The sequence below is a fragment of the Siniperca chuatsi genome, linkage group LG3, assembly GCF_020085105.1.
Source record: "Siniperca chuatsi isolate FFG_IHB_CAS linkage group LG3, ASM2008510v1, whole genome shotgun sequence".
Taxonomy (NCBI): domain Eukaryota; kingdom Metazoa; phylum Chordata; class Actinopteri; order Centrarchiformes; family Sinipercidae; genus Siniperca; species Siniperca chuatsi.
In genome coordinates, this window is record NC_058044.1 from 6,022,574 (window position 1) to 6,035,048 (window position 12,475).

The window sequence follows — 12,475 nt, forward strand, 5'->3', positions numbered from 1 at the left end:
TTCAACAACTCCCGACTCATTGTGATTCAAAGTGCAGCTCTATTTTATTCCAACATAAGCATTACAGATGTAAACAAACATTTTCCAGTTTCAAAACTGATTAAAAATTCAAGTTTAGTGTTCACATATTGCTGGCTCTTTAGTCAAGTCATCTATTAATGTGTTTGGAATGAAAGGAATGTCCCTTAGTGATGTATATTTGGATTAAACATTGTTTTTTAACGTTAAAGGCATATTTAGAAATTTTGAGAAATTTACTTGTTGGCTTTTTTAAATTTAAATGAGAAGATCGATACCACTCCTATATCTGTATGCTAAATATGAAGCTACAGCAAGCAGGTCGTTAGCTTAGCATAGTATAAAGACTGAGGGCAGGGGAAGACAGCTCTGACAACCACAACTTGTCGTTTTTGCATTTGCTTTAGTGCACAGATTAAACAAACAAGATATAAATTAGTAAAATATATACTTTTGGACAGAGGCAGGCTAGCTGTTTTCCCCTGTTTCCAGTCTTTATGCTAAGCTAACCGGCTGCCAGCTGTAGCTTCATATTTAGCACACAGCCATGAGAGTGGTATCAATCTTCTCAACTCTCGCCAAGAAAGCAAATAAGCAGTATAACTACGAAGTGTTTCCCAAAATGTCAAATTATTCCTTTAAACCTTAGCACACTTTACCCAAAAGCAAGCAAAGAACATTCTCTTTTCTTGTCATCGACTACCAGTCTGATCCAGTCTTAACCCATCAACCACACCTCCTGTGAACCAATCACAAATGTTTCCCTCGTCCTTCAGATATGACATGCTCGGGCACGGCGCGGGTGTACCACTCCGACCATCCGCCGTCGTACACCGACACCCCTGGGTGCCCGCACTCGTGGGCCGCCAGCGCCACGTGACACGCAGTCACGGCCGAGCCACACAAGACACAAATAGGGCGGCTAAGATCCACGCCAGCCTGGGTAAACAGAGCCTGGAGTTGCTCCTTGAGCAGGAAGTGACCCGACGGGGACATGAAGGAGTAGAAGGGTACGCTGATGGAGCCGGGAATATGGCCTGGCTCTGTGTCTGTCAATCAGAAAGAGAGAACAGAATGGGAGTGAGATATGTGTAGAGGAGTTTTTTATGATTTAGGCCACTTATTGGTACTCTCAATTAATTATCAGTTTACAGGAGAAGGACAGATTAATAGAAACATCTAGCACAATTTTAAAAAAGCCCTGCACCACTTAAGATTTAGATTTAGATTTTGACTCTGATTAGCTGTTCAGCTTAAGCAAATCAGTGCACGAGAAGATAAATATATTTAAATTTCAATTGTGTTGTTGTTATTGTGCTAACATTAGATGGATAGATAACTAGCGTCTTGAATCCATCCAGAAAACCAGCCACCTGGTATGGAGAGTTATTACCTCTCGCGCAGAATTTACATGCTAGTTGGTCGTTCGCTGTAGTCGGTGTTCTTTGACATCAGTTTGGAGTGTCAGAGCCTTTAGCAAACAGTGTCTTATTTACACATTGAGCAGACTCGGAGCAACATTAGCATTCATTTGGACTTGTGTTTGTGCCCACCTGACAAATGTAAGTCAAATATTATATCTTAATATCTTTTGGTCTTTACCAAGTCCTAAGAAAAATATTTGTCTCTTTAGCTGCTAAATTCCCCACAATGTTCACCAGCTAGTCACTAAGTGTTTGGTGCTGTGCAGATGGTGTACAGCAGGCATATCAGAGCTTTTCTCTGAAACCACTGCCTGCTGTGGCTGGTCACGCTGATGAGAGCAGTGACAGTGAACCAAAATAGTAAAGATGTGGGACAGAAAACCAAAACAAGCTGAAAGACACTAAAACGCATCGTAAAGCTAAAGGGCACCTGATAGAATTCGCTCCATGGTTTGTCACTATGAGCAACCACTTACACATTACATGTAGGTATTGTTAATATAAAATGATTGATGTCCAGCGTTATACAAATAACCTTATTAAGTGTCATTTTAGGGTCTATTGTCCACATTTTACATTGGTGCCATCTCTAATATCCTGGCCATAGATTATATTTCCACATACATTATGTAATCAAAGACCCCTTCACACCCATGGTTGACCCACACAGGCGTTTGACTTATGTTGCCTGATTAGACCTGTGTTTGTTGTTTTCTCCACTCCCTGTAGTTTCTCTCTTGCACTGCCTCTTACGATAGATAATTATTTTACTTCGCATTCCAATCTGACAGCAAACTCATGATGTAAACACAACTTGCAGCTGTGAGCGCTGCCTGTGTCAGACAGAGTAAGAGGTCAGAGGGCACAAGGAGTGTTACATCATTCCAGCTGCACCTCGCTATCCACTACTCAGCATTATTTAACCAGTGTAAAGACTAAAATAAAAACAAACCAGATAGTTAGTAGATCATCATTGTGAATATAAACAAGAAAATGGAGCAGATAAACAAGTCTGCTGATGAAGGGTCTGTAACCTCTGGGTTACCGCAAAGACAACATAGACAGACACTATTTCACTATTTCAGCAGGCGGACAGAGCAAAGTTTACACCTTATTTTCCTCACTTTTTTTCCAAAAATCTTTTTATTACCAAGACAGCGATTCCCAAAAGTTATTGGGCGGGTGAGATACACAATCTTATTGGGACAGACGGCACATTTAACAATTGTTGTTAACGTATTACTCTGTCATTTTGGAGACTATACTGTACATGTAGTGAGTAGGGCAAATCATTGTTTGAAAATTTTAAATACAATCACCAATATTTGGTACCTGAGTTTTAGTACCAATATCAAAACATAAGTTTTTCAGTACTTTACTTTGAAAAATATGAACATATTTTCTACAAAAATCCTTTTTATTCATTTAACAAAAGAAGGCAAACTTCCAGCCATACAAGAACTTTATCTAAATAAAATACAGTCATACATTATTTTTTTAAATTTGTAAATAACTTATATTTTGTTTGATATGTATATTTTGTTTGATACCAAGCCCTAGTTGTAAGGATTATCCTTAATCTGACACTGTGCTAGACAGCTATAACAAAAATGGACAGTTCTACTCCAAAGGGATAAGTATAGGGGATTTATGCTGCAAGATCATTAACTTAATTTGACAAAAAATCCTCATTCTTCCCTAAACTATACACTACATAGAAACCATCTCTTTTCAACGGCAACAGTCACTTTGCCTGAGGTCAAAATTCACTCCTGAGACTGCTTTCACAAATTGTGGATGGGCACTATTAACAGCACATCAAAGCTTTTTTCTGTGTGTTTTATTGTGTGTATATGTACGGTATGTATGCAGATACGTGTGTGTGTATGTGTGTGTGTGTGTGTGTAGGTGTGTGTGTAGGTGTGTGTGTGTGTGTGTGTGGGTGTGTGTGTGTGTGCGTGTGTGGGAGTGAGAAGTGTATTGAATAAGATAAGGCACGTACTATGGGTGTCTTACCACAGACTGCTATCTGTAAAGATTGACATAACTAAGGGTGGACAATATCTAGACCATTTGCTCTACCTGCCACTGTCCTGTGTGTGTGTGTGTGTGTGTGTGTGTGAGTGAGCATATGGGTCAGTGACTGTTGAAAAAATGCATGGTTATGCGAGCATGTCCTTGTGTGTTTGTGTTGTTCAGTGATTTAGGCTCTGCCTGCTGCCTGCCTGCCTGTGTTTGTCCAGAGTAAACTCTGCAAAAAGCCTACGCAAAAGGAAGTGGCAGACTTACTGGACCATTATGGTTTTTCCACTGCATGACTGAGCCATACTGAACCCATATCTCACAGACTGTGACAGGCATGTTTTTGTTTTGATTTTGTTATGGGCGTACAATAGTTACATCTGTATTTGTTAAGTTACTATAATCCATCTGTTTTTCATGTGTGTAACACTGATTGCATTTGAATCAATATTTTAATGCATTTTACCACTGCTTTTCATTTTCAGAATGGCACTGAATGAGGAGCTACAATTATAAATAGCATGAAATAACGTTTTGTTTTGTTTTTTGCCTCATTTTCTGTCACAAATACAAATTAATGCAGACAACAGGATGAACAGGTGGTCGGAGCCCAGTGTATCAGGTTCATATTTATGAATATGGGAGGTCATATATATATATATATATATATATATATATATATGTGTGTGTGTGTGTGTGTGTGTGTTTTGCGGGGTATTTATTAGTGTATATACTATGTTCTGAAAGTACGTGGCTATGGATTAATTCTTCTTGGGGCAACCACTAAAGTTATTTTTAGTTAAACATAGGCAAGTTAAGATTATAAATTTATATGGTATAAACTTTTATTCCCATATAATAATATAATATAAAAGTTTCTGTCATAGTCATCTCTCTACATTGGATTACAAAATGTAAAAGCTTTTTCCCAAAGCACTTATTGTGACTAATTTTCTCAGAGGTGGCAGCTGTGGATGTCAAGAAACTCTGACTAAGCTAATATGTCACTCACAGGGAACACAGTGGAAGCTGTTCAACAAATCAGCTTGGTCTGCATGACTTATCCTGCTTTTTGAAAAATTCAACACAGCATGTTATTTTTGCTGAAATGAAAGAGATCAAAGGTAACTAAAGGTCTAATCTACTACCTAAACAATCTTCCTGTGTATGGGACAGCGGTGGAAGAAGTACTCAGATCTTTTACTTAAGTAAAAGTAGTAATATCACAGTGTAAAAATATGCTGTTACAAGTAAAAGTCCTGCATTCAAAATCACACTTAAGTAAAAGTATGTAAGTAATATTAGCAATATTTGTATTTATAAGTATGAAAAGTAAAAGTACTCATCATACAGAATGGCCCATTTCAGATTAATATATATTATACCATTGCATTATATAGTGATGCATTAATGTGTAAACATTACTAATGTTGCAGCTGGTAAAGGTGGAGCTATTTTTAATTACTTTCTGCCATCAGAATTTATTAGTTGATTTATATTTTGTGTTAATAATCTGAATCTGCAGAGTAACTGATGTTGTCAAATAAATGTAGTGGAGTAAAAAGTACATTAATGGCCTCCAAAATGTAGTGGAGTAGAAGTATATAAAGTAGCATAAAATAGAAATACTCAAGTAAAGTACAAGTAGGCCTAGTTCAAAATTGTACTTAGGTACAAAAGCCTACTTGAGTAAATTAGTAAGTAAGTAATTAGTTACTTTCCACCACTGGCATGGGACCCATAATGTATAGCTGCGCCACTGCTTCCAGTTTGGTTGCTGTTTCGCGTTTAACTCCAAGCTGCAAGAGACCGAAACAGAACAGTGTCGTCATCATGTCGTCACTTGGTTGCAAACAGGCTACTCACTGTCTCTGGGTTCAGGGTCCAGTCCTTTGAACCTGCCTGGGGGCCTGGCGTCCACCACCTGGAACTTTTTGGTGTCCAGGTTATCCAGGATATCCTCATAGGTCTTGATCCAGGAGCGGTTCAGTGAGGCCTTAAACTCGGTCGGTGTTGGTCTGACGTACTGGTCACTCACTGATCGACCCTCCAGCTCCCAGTTCCTGAGCCCCCCGTTGAGCAAAGAGACCGCGCTGTGCCCGAACACCCGGAACATCCACCACACACGGGGCGCCGAGAACGCGCCGAACTCGCTGGCGTCGTACACCACGACGTGCGTGTCGCGCTCTATTCCCAAATTTCCGACATAATCTGCAAAAATCTTCTCTGACGGCAGCATGTGGTCCAGAGGAGAGGTTTTATCACAACACTGGTCTATGTCAAAGAAAGCTGCACCCGGGATGTGCCTCTTCTTGAACTCGCTCTTGGCGTTGCGCCGCAGTTTGGGCAAATACCAAGAAGTGTCCAAGATGCGCATTTTCCCCTGAACCTTCAGAGCCTCTGCAAGCCATTTAGAGGTGAGCACGGCTCTCGCTTGATGTGCCATGGTTGATTTGGGAGAGGTAGTCAGGCTACAAAGTGTACTGAACTTAAACTAGATCGACCTTATCCTGTGCCAAAGGTTGAGAGTGGTAGAGAGAGCAAAGGCATTAACGGTAAGGAGAGAGAGAGAGAGAGAGAGAGAGAGAGAGAGCGCGCAAAAACCAACACGCCCACAGTCCACCGTGCAACAGCTGGAAGTGAATGGAGGCAGCTGGAAGTGAATGGAGGCGGTGACGCGTTACAGTAATGCGATTACTTTGTAACGAGCAACTATTGGGCCATTCTGTAAACTGTAGTCGGCATTTAAACCCATGCATATAAGACTACAGGTTACCGCATCATCACATACTACATTTAATTGTAGCCTAACAGAAATCTGAATTATTCGTCCAAATATTATTTCAGTGAACCCTATTCCAAAGTAACCGACAGGCCTACTCTCTCTGAACTCTCTGTGCATTCATTTGTGACCCGATGCAGCAACATTATTACTGGCAGAAAAGTTATCCTATAAAATTGTTACAGGCTGCTATGGGTGGAGACAGCAACATTTGAGTTTGTTACAGAAAAGTAATGTAGTCTTCGATATTTCCAAGGTGTAATTATTTAGGCTTTGCAGTCCCCTCCTCTTGCAGATGGCTATATCTGCTCTATATAATATTCCCAGCCATGCACCATTAGGACTGACTGTTCAGGCCAATATTATTATTCTCTAATTTGGTGCACAGCCCCTGCCTATATTTTTTTAAATAGGCCTAACCTCGGTCTGACTCATTCTTACTGCACCTTAAACACTTTCTTCCTTAGTATGCTACAGCTGCTGATATTTTGCACACACATTTTCTAGTGGGGAGGCTGTTTATTTATGTAGGCCCAATGAAATTTGCTCTGTTTGTAATTTGCTGCTTTTGTTAAATTATCCTAATTTAATCAAATTTAATTGATTATTATGATTAATAGTAAAAGTAGCAGTAGGCTAGTTAAATCATAGTATGTTAGATATTATGGAAAAATACAAGAGGCAGTTAATGTGGTTGAAAAATGGTCATAATTATGGGGATTTAAGTTTTCAATAGAAAAAAACAAAGCAGTACATGTTCGCTAGAAAGAGAGGTGGTGATACACGGATAAAGACGTATGGGCAAAGGATAGAACAAGTGAAAGTCTTCAGATTTTTGGGTGTGTGGTTTGATAACATGGAATGAACATATTCATAACACCAAGTGTAAAAAGATAATGAATGTGATGAGATGTTTAACAGGGTCAGAATGAGGAGCGAGCAGATCTACAATAAAACATTTTATGTAGCACTGATTAGATCAGTGTTAGACTATAGGTGTATTGCTTATGGTTCAGCAGCAAAAACCTCATTAAAGAAGTTGGAGGTGGTGCAAGCTCAAACTTTGAGACTTTGTTGTGGTGCTTTCAAAACGACTCCTGTGTCTGCTCTTCAGGTTGAGGTGGGTTTGAATGCCGCTGCATATTAGACATAAACAGTTAATGATGAACTACTGGGCAAATCTTCCAACAACAAAGGTACTTCTCCCGTGTTGGGAGAGAGAAAGGGTCAGTGAGTGTTTTGCATGGAGCAGTGAGAAAGCAGCTAGAGACATGACATTAAGTCAGAAAAGTTATATGCCCACAGTACCGTTACCAGTAGCACCACCCTGGCTGTTTCCCTCAGTGTCAATTGATTTCTATATTCTGGAAAAAATGCAGGTACATAAAGGTTTTGCAAATATTGCAGTCTTGGTTGAAGATAGGTTACAAACATCATATCAAACATTTGTACCAGTATACTGATGGATCCAAAGATCCCAATACAGGGAGCACAGGTTTTGCTTTTCGTATACCAGCCTTACAAGTTTCTGTTGCAGTTTATGAAGAACATCTGATAATTTATCTGTATATATAGTCGATATGATGGCAGTTGCAACAGCACTACAGTGGATAGAAGACTTAAAAATGAAAAGGTTATTCTTTGTACAGATTTGTGTTCTGCATTAATATCATTGCAGCCATTTACATCTCACAGTAGGCAGGATATAGTTAATGAGATATATGAAACTGTACATATTTAAAAATATTTTGATGACATTTATGTGGATACCAGCTCACAGAGGGATTAAGGGCAATGAAATTGTGGATGCATTAGAAAAACAGGCTCTGAAACATGAGGAGATCATCGACATTTCACTCAGTAAATCTGAAGCAAAAGGAATAATCAAAAGAAACATCATTAAAGAGTGGCAGCACAGCTGGGATACAGGAAACACAGGACGACACCTTTATGCAGTACAGTGAGAAGTGGGCACAGTGAGGACAGCTAAAAGGAGCGCCAAAGAGGAGAACATCTTAACAAGGCTGGGGGTAGGACATACCAGACTTAATAACGCACTGCACTTAATAAACAAACATCCCTCAGGATTATGTGAGCACTGTCAAATAGAGGAATCAGTGGAGCGTGTAATTTTTCACTGCCAAAAGTACTCGAGAATGAGAAACATTAAAGACAGAAATCAGGAAGCTTGGAGTGGAAGAAATGAGTCTAAAAATGTAGGCCTATTTGCCATTGAGTTACGGAGAAACTGGGCTGATTAATGTTGTGTTCAGTGAAATATATATATGTTTGTTTGTTTATATGTTTGGTTAAGGGAATACATAATTCTGGCCCACTTTCCAACATAGTAGGTGGCGGCAATGCACCTTAACGCTGGTTGCCACCTATAGACTGTACAGTCTATGTTGCAACCCGCCATTAAACGGAAGAAGAAGAAGAAGACGAAGTTCCCAGGAAGGAACATTGCGCATCTTCTACTGTTTTCCAGCCGGTTGCTTTCAAATGGTGCACAAGACTAACTTACCGGATGTTGATAGATAGACACACGTTGCTGTTGAGAATTGAAGGCAAATTCTTATCGATGTAGCTTGTAGTCATTTCAACAAAATCTCATATTATTAAATCAGAATGTCGGCGTCATTGATCAGGAGAGGATTGGAGCTGCTGAGCCATGATATTAAAGGTCAGTTTAGCCTTTTAGCTTACTAGCTAAATTACGGTTGGCTAACATTAGCATTGGACATCAGTGTCCTCTTTCAGGCCTGACCAGTGTTAGTGATTTTGAGTGTTGGTTCATCGTTACAGAAATGAGAAATAGGCGACTTAACTCACATTTTGCTTTATTATGACAGTAATTATTATCTCATTATGATTTATCGTGTCTTTCAAAAACGACCCACTAACGTTACACGTTAAAGAGCTCCAATAGAGGCTTTAAAAAGATGTTTTACTTGTACAAAAAGCCAAAGTATTAATTTTTAGCGTTATGAAACAGAGAGAAACAAACTCACAATTTGTGAAGTTAAAACCACCACAATACATGGTTATATATTTGACTCTACATTTTATTATAAAGTATAATATGCTACACTATAGTATATCAAAATAATTTTTAAGTTTTAGTGCATTGGTTACCCACGCACATAGAGGGATGTATTGCCTTGTTAGCAGCGTAAATTTGGTTTTCTACCTTTCTCTATGTTCTGTGCACCCTGCCAGATGTCAGTAAAGTGAAGAAGAAGAAGAAGCAACAGCAGACACTCAGCTCGGCCACGGTGATGGAGCTTGTGAGCACAAAGCGGCAGGGAGTGACCAAGCAGGTCAAACGGCTGCAGGGTCGCCTAGGTCCCGGCAAGAGCAAAGCCACAGTCAAAGACAAGAGGATCAAGTCTGCAGTGGGTCAGTCTGCTCGTAGTCCCGCACAGCATCAGTGTTCAGAGGGAAATACATCCTTCTACATATGTAGAATTCACATATGTTATTTCAGCAATGTACAGCTTTTATTTTGTGAATTTAATTTCTGATATATATGTCAGCCAGGTCAATGTATATGTAGATATTGACCATACTGTCCAAAATCACTGGAATAGACCAGTGGTAACTTGTGTTCAGGGTGGATTTTTGCATTCAGTGGGGAACACAGGCTGTATTAAAACAACCTAAAACTGACAACTGTCATAATGTAGATTGTAGAATAGAGGCTGCTCTGTGTCTGTTCTTGCCCTCTCTATGTGTACAACAGAACCACTAGGTGGCTCTATTATATAGTTAACTTTTCATTCAGTTAACCCATAATTTCACTCACTTTATCTTAACAGTATCCACAGTTAATGTAATTGCAGTACTAGTAACCCCCTGATGTATTACAACATCTGTTATACTTTCTTGCTCTAAACTTCCTCTTCTTCTTTGGTGTTAATTGCAGAGGAGTTCAGGAAGAAGCAGAGGAAGAGCCAGATGAGTGCCAACCTCAAGTACTTTATGGAAACTGGCTACAAAGCAACAGATTCGGACACTTTGAAGGTAAGAAAGGCAAAGATCACTCGCCCATTACAGCTATTATCAATATTAATGACCCATTTCATTGCTTTTAAAGTAGTGTCATTTTTATGTCAAGTTGTTAAGTACAACAATTAAGGAAGGATCTCACCAGGTCTGACAGAAATCAGAATTTTTACTTTACTGATCTTAAACTACAGAAATAATTCGTCATTGATTCATGTTTGTATTATTTGATCATTTGGATTTACTTTAACTTTATATTTGCTTCTGCTTCTCTCTGCTGTCTACATATTTGAGTGAGTTTGTCGTACAGTGTTGACTTGCCCTCTGTCTCACTTAGATCCTGAGCCACAATTCAGGGAGACAGTCCAGGAATCGTCCAGACCGACCCGCCAAGAAGGCCAAGGAGCCGCAGTCTTTGTTCACAGAAGAGGAGTTCCAGCAGTTCCAGAAGGAATACTTTGGCAGGACTGTCGAAGAGAAGAAATAAAGCGCACCGAAGCACGAAGACACTGCAGCCACAGTGGAAACACCAGAGCTGCGTTTTGTGGATCAAAGTGGATTTCTGGACCAGATTATGTTCTGGAAGTTGGTTCCACTTTACATGTGTCAACAATGGCACAAGAAAACTTTGAGGAGAAATGTTTTTATGAGTTGAATCTGTACTGGTGTTATGACTGCAGACACATACTGTCACATACAGAGAACATGTGAGACAAGAGTTTCACTGCAGAATGTGTTCATTCTGAAAATACTGTAGCTTGAACTTCTCTACTTCATTCATTCATTAATGTTTCAGAACTTCCCATCTGAAGATGACTCATAACTAATAGTCACTTGTCAGTTTACAAGGGAAAGTGCAGCTTATTCAAATGCTCTAAACCTAATATTGTAGTGAAGCCGTTCATATCTGTCATATTACATATGACACATATTACACATGTCAAGTAAAGATTCAGACACCATACAAGTTTTTTTTTCTTATTATTTTTTTTATTGAAATTGTTAAACGTCTTCTCCATAATTAGAGTTAACTGATGTTCTGATTCTTGTTTATATTGTTCAGGTGGTCTCCTCCAGTCACAGCAAATCAGGATAGTCCAGTTTGTACTCAAATTAATTTAATTTATTAAGACATTTTTAATTATTGAGCAGAAATTCTAAGAAAGTTTTCAATATCAATACTCACAGGTTGACTTTGTTATTTTCATTCAGGCTGTAACTGCAATAAATCTACATGCACAAATAATTTCAAAATGCATGGCTTTGTTTGAGTTTAGCCATGATCACAGCTTACTAGACTCTTTTCAAGAAAACAGGTCTAACTATTAAATCAACACGAACACAGCTGCTGTTGGCATTGCAATAACGCAAAGTTGCAACGCACAGCTTTAACAGTTTAGAAATAGTGAATGATAAAGTCTCAGATGCTTTTTAACTTAAATTCCCATTCATTTGTCATATCAGTTGATGCTCTCACTGTACATCATATCATGTACGGATGAGCACTTGCACATTCACTGTGTGATGGTGTGCGTGCCATGTGGCCACCAGCAGGACATGGAGCTGACTTTAGAGAATATTTTACATTCCAGCAGTTGCAGAACTTTTAATGGGTGTGTAAACAAGAAGAATGCAGGTGCAGTAATGTCATTTTCACATCTAATCTGTTAAGATCAGCATTCATAAGTTGATTGTGAGTCACAGTGAGTGCAGCAAAAGAGAGTGATCATTGCACAATGTCACGGGTAAGAAATAATTACATTGTTCATTTTATATTATTAAGTATTAAGTTGCATTACTATTTAACCAAATGCTGCTGAACAAATTCATTTGAATGAATTCACATTTAAAGAGTAGTTTTGCCTATTTCTGCTTTGTGGTATGTAGCTGTAGTGCATATTTGTTCTTTAAGATTTTCAGATGTTTGCTGCCATCCCAGCATGGTGCAGGTAAATGGCAATCAATCAGTGATGCTAAATGAAATTTTAAAAATTCTGCAGCAACATATCTTTCCAGAAACAGTGTCCTGGTTACTCTGAAGAATCCACAGAACGTACTGTAAACTGTTTTCTTTGGAAGTACTTTCTACCAAATAAATACTGGTCCCCGATGTTTTGACAATTTTTCCAAGTTAACTGGGCAGTTGCTTCGGAAAATAGGTTACTGTTCAGTAACTGAAATGTCATTTTTCAATGCTTTGATTACCACTAATAAATTGTATTTG

At 38.9% G+C, this 12,475-nt stretch overlaps 2 protein-coding genes across 2 annotated transcripts; one reads left to right on the plus strand and one right to left on the minus strand.

Moving 5' to 3' along the window:
* Positions 1 to 25: 25 nt before the first annotated feature.
* On the minus strand, positions 26 to 6,052 carry mpst (mercaptopyruvate sulfurtransferase). Its single transcript, XM_044186955.1, has 2 exons — positions 5,331 to 6,052; positions 26 to 1,067 (listed from the first exon to the last, which is right to left on the minus strand). Exons 1-2 carry the CDS (start codon positions 5,908 to 5,910, stop codon positions 769 to 771), a joined length of 879 nt encoding a protein of 292 aa, XP_044042890.1. The 5' UTR covers positions 5,911 to 6,052; the 3' UTR covers positions 26 to 768.
* A 2,664-nt stretch (positions 6,053 to 8,716) lies between these two features.
* rps19bp1 (ribosomal protein S19 binding protein 1) lies at positions 8,717 to 12,361 on the plus strand. The gene is made up of 4 exons (XM_044186981.1): positions 8,717 to 8,929; positions 9,466 to 9,645; positions 10,172 to 10,269; positions 10,589 to 12,361. The coding sequence occupies exons 1-4, from the start codon at positions 8,875 to 8,877 to the stop codon at positions 10,736 to 10,738; spliced, it is 483 nt and encodes a 160-aa protein (XP_044042916.1). The 5' UTR covers positions 8,717 to 8,874; the 3' UTR covers positions 10,739 to 12,361.
* Positions 12,362 to 12,475: the final 114 nt, after the last annotated feature.

Bases quoted from the DNA above. Each gene is read 5' to 3' on its own strand.
- mpst (XM_044186955.1), bottom strand. From the start codon at position 5,910: ATGGCACATCAAGCGAGAGCCGTGCTCACCTCTAAATGGCTTGCAGAG. The intron at 1,068-5,330 runs GTGAGTAGCCTG...TCTGATTGACAG, and splicing joins GGACCCTGAACCCAGAGACA to ACACAGAGCCAGGCCATATT.
- rps19bp1 (XM_044186981.1), top strand. From the start codon at position 8,875: ATGTCGGCGTCATTGATCAGGAGAGGATTGGAGCTGCTGAGCCATGAT. The intron at 8,930-9,465 runs GTCAGTTTAGCC...GCACCCTGCCAG, and splicing joins GCTGAGCCATGATATTAAAG to ATGTCAGTAAAGTGAAGAAG. The intron at 10,270-10,588 runs GTAAGAAAGGCA...TGTCTCACTTAG, and splicing joins CAGATTCGGACACTTTGAAG to ATCCTGAGCCACAATTCAGG.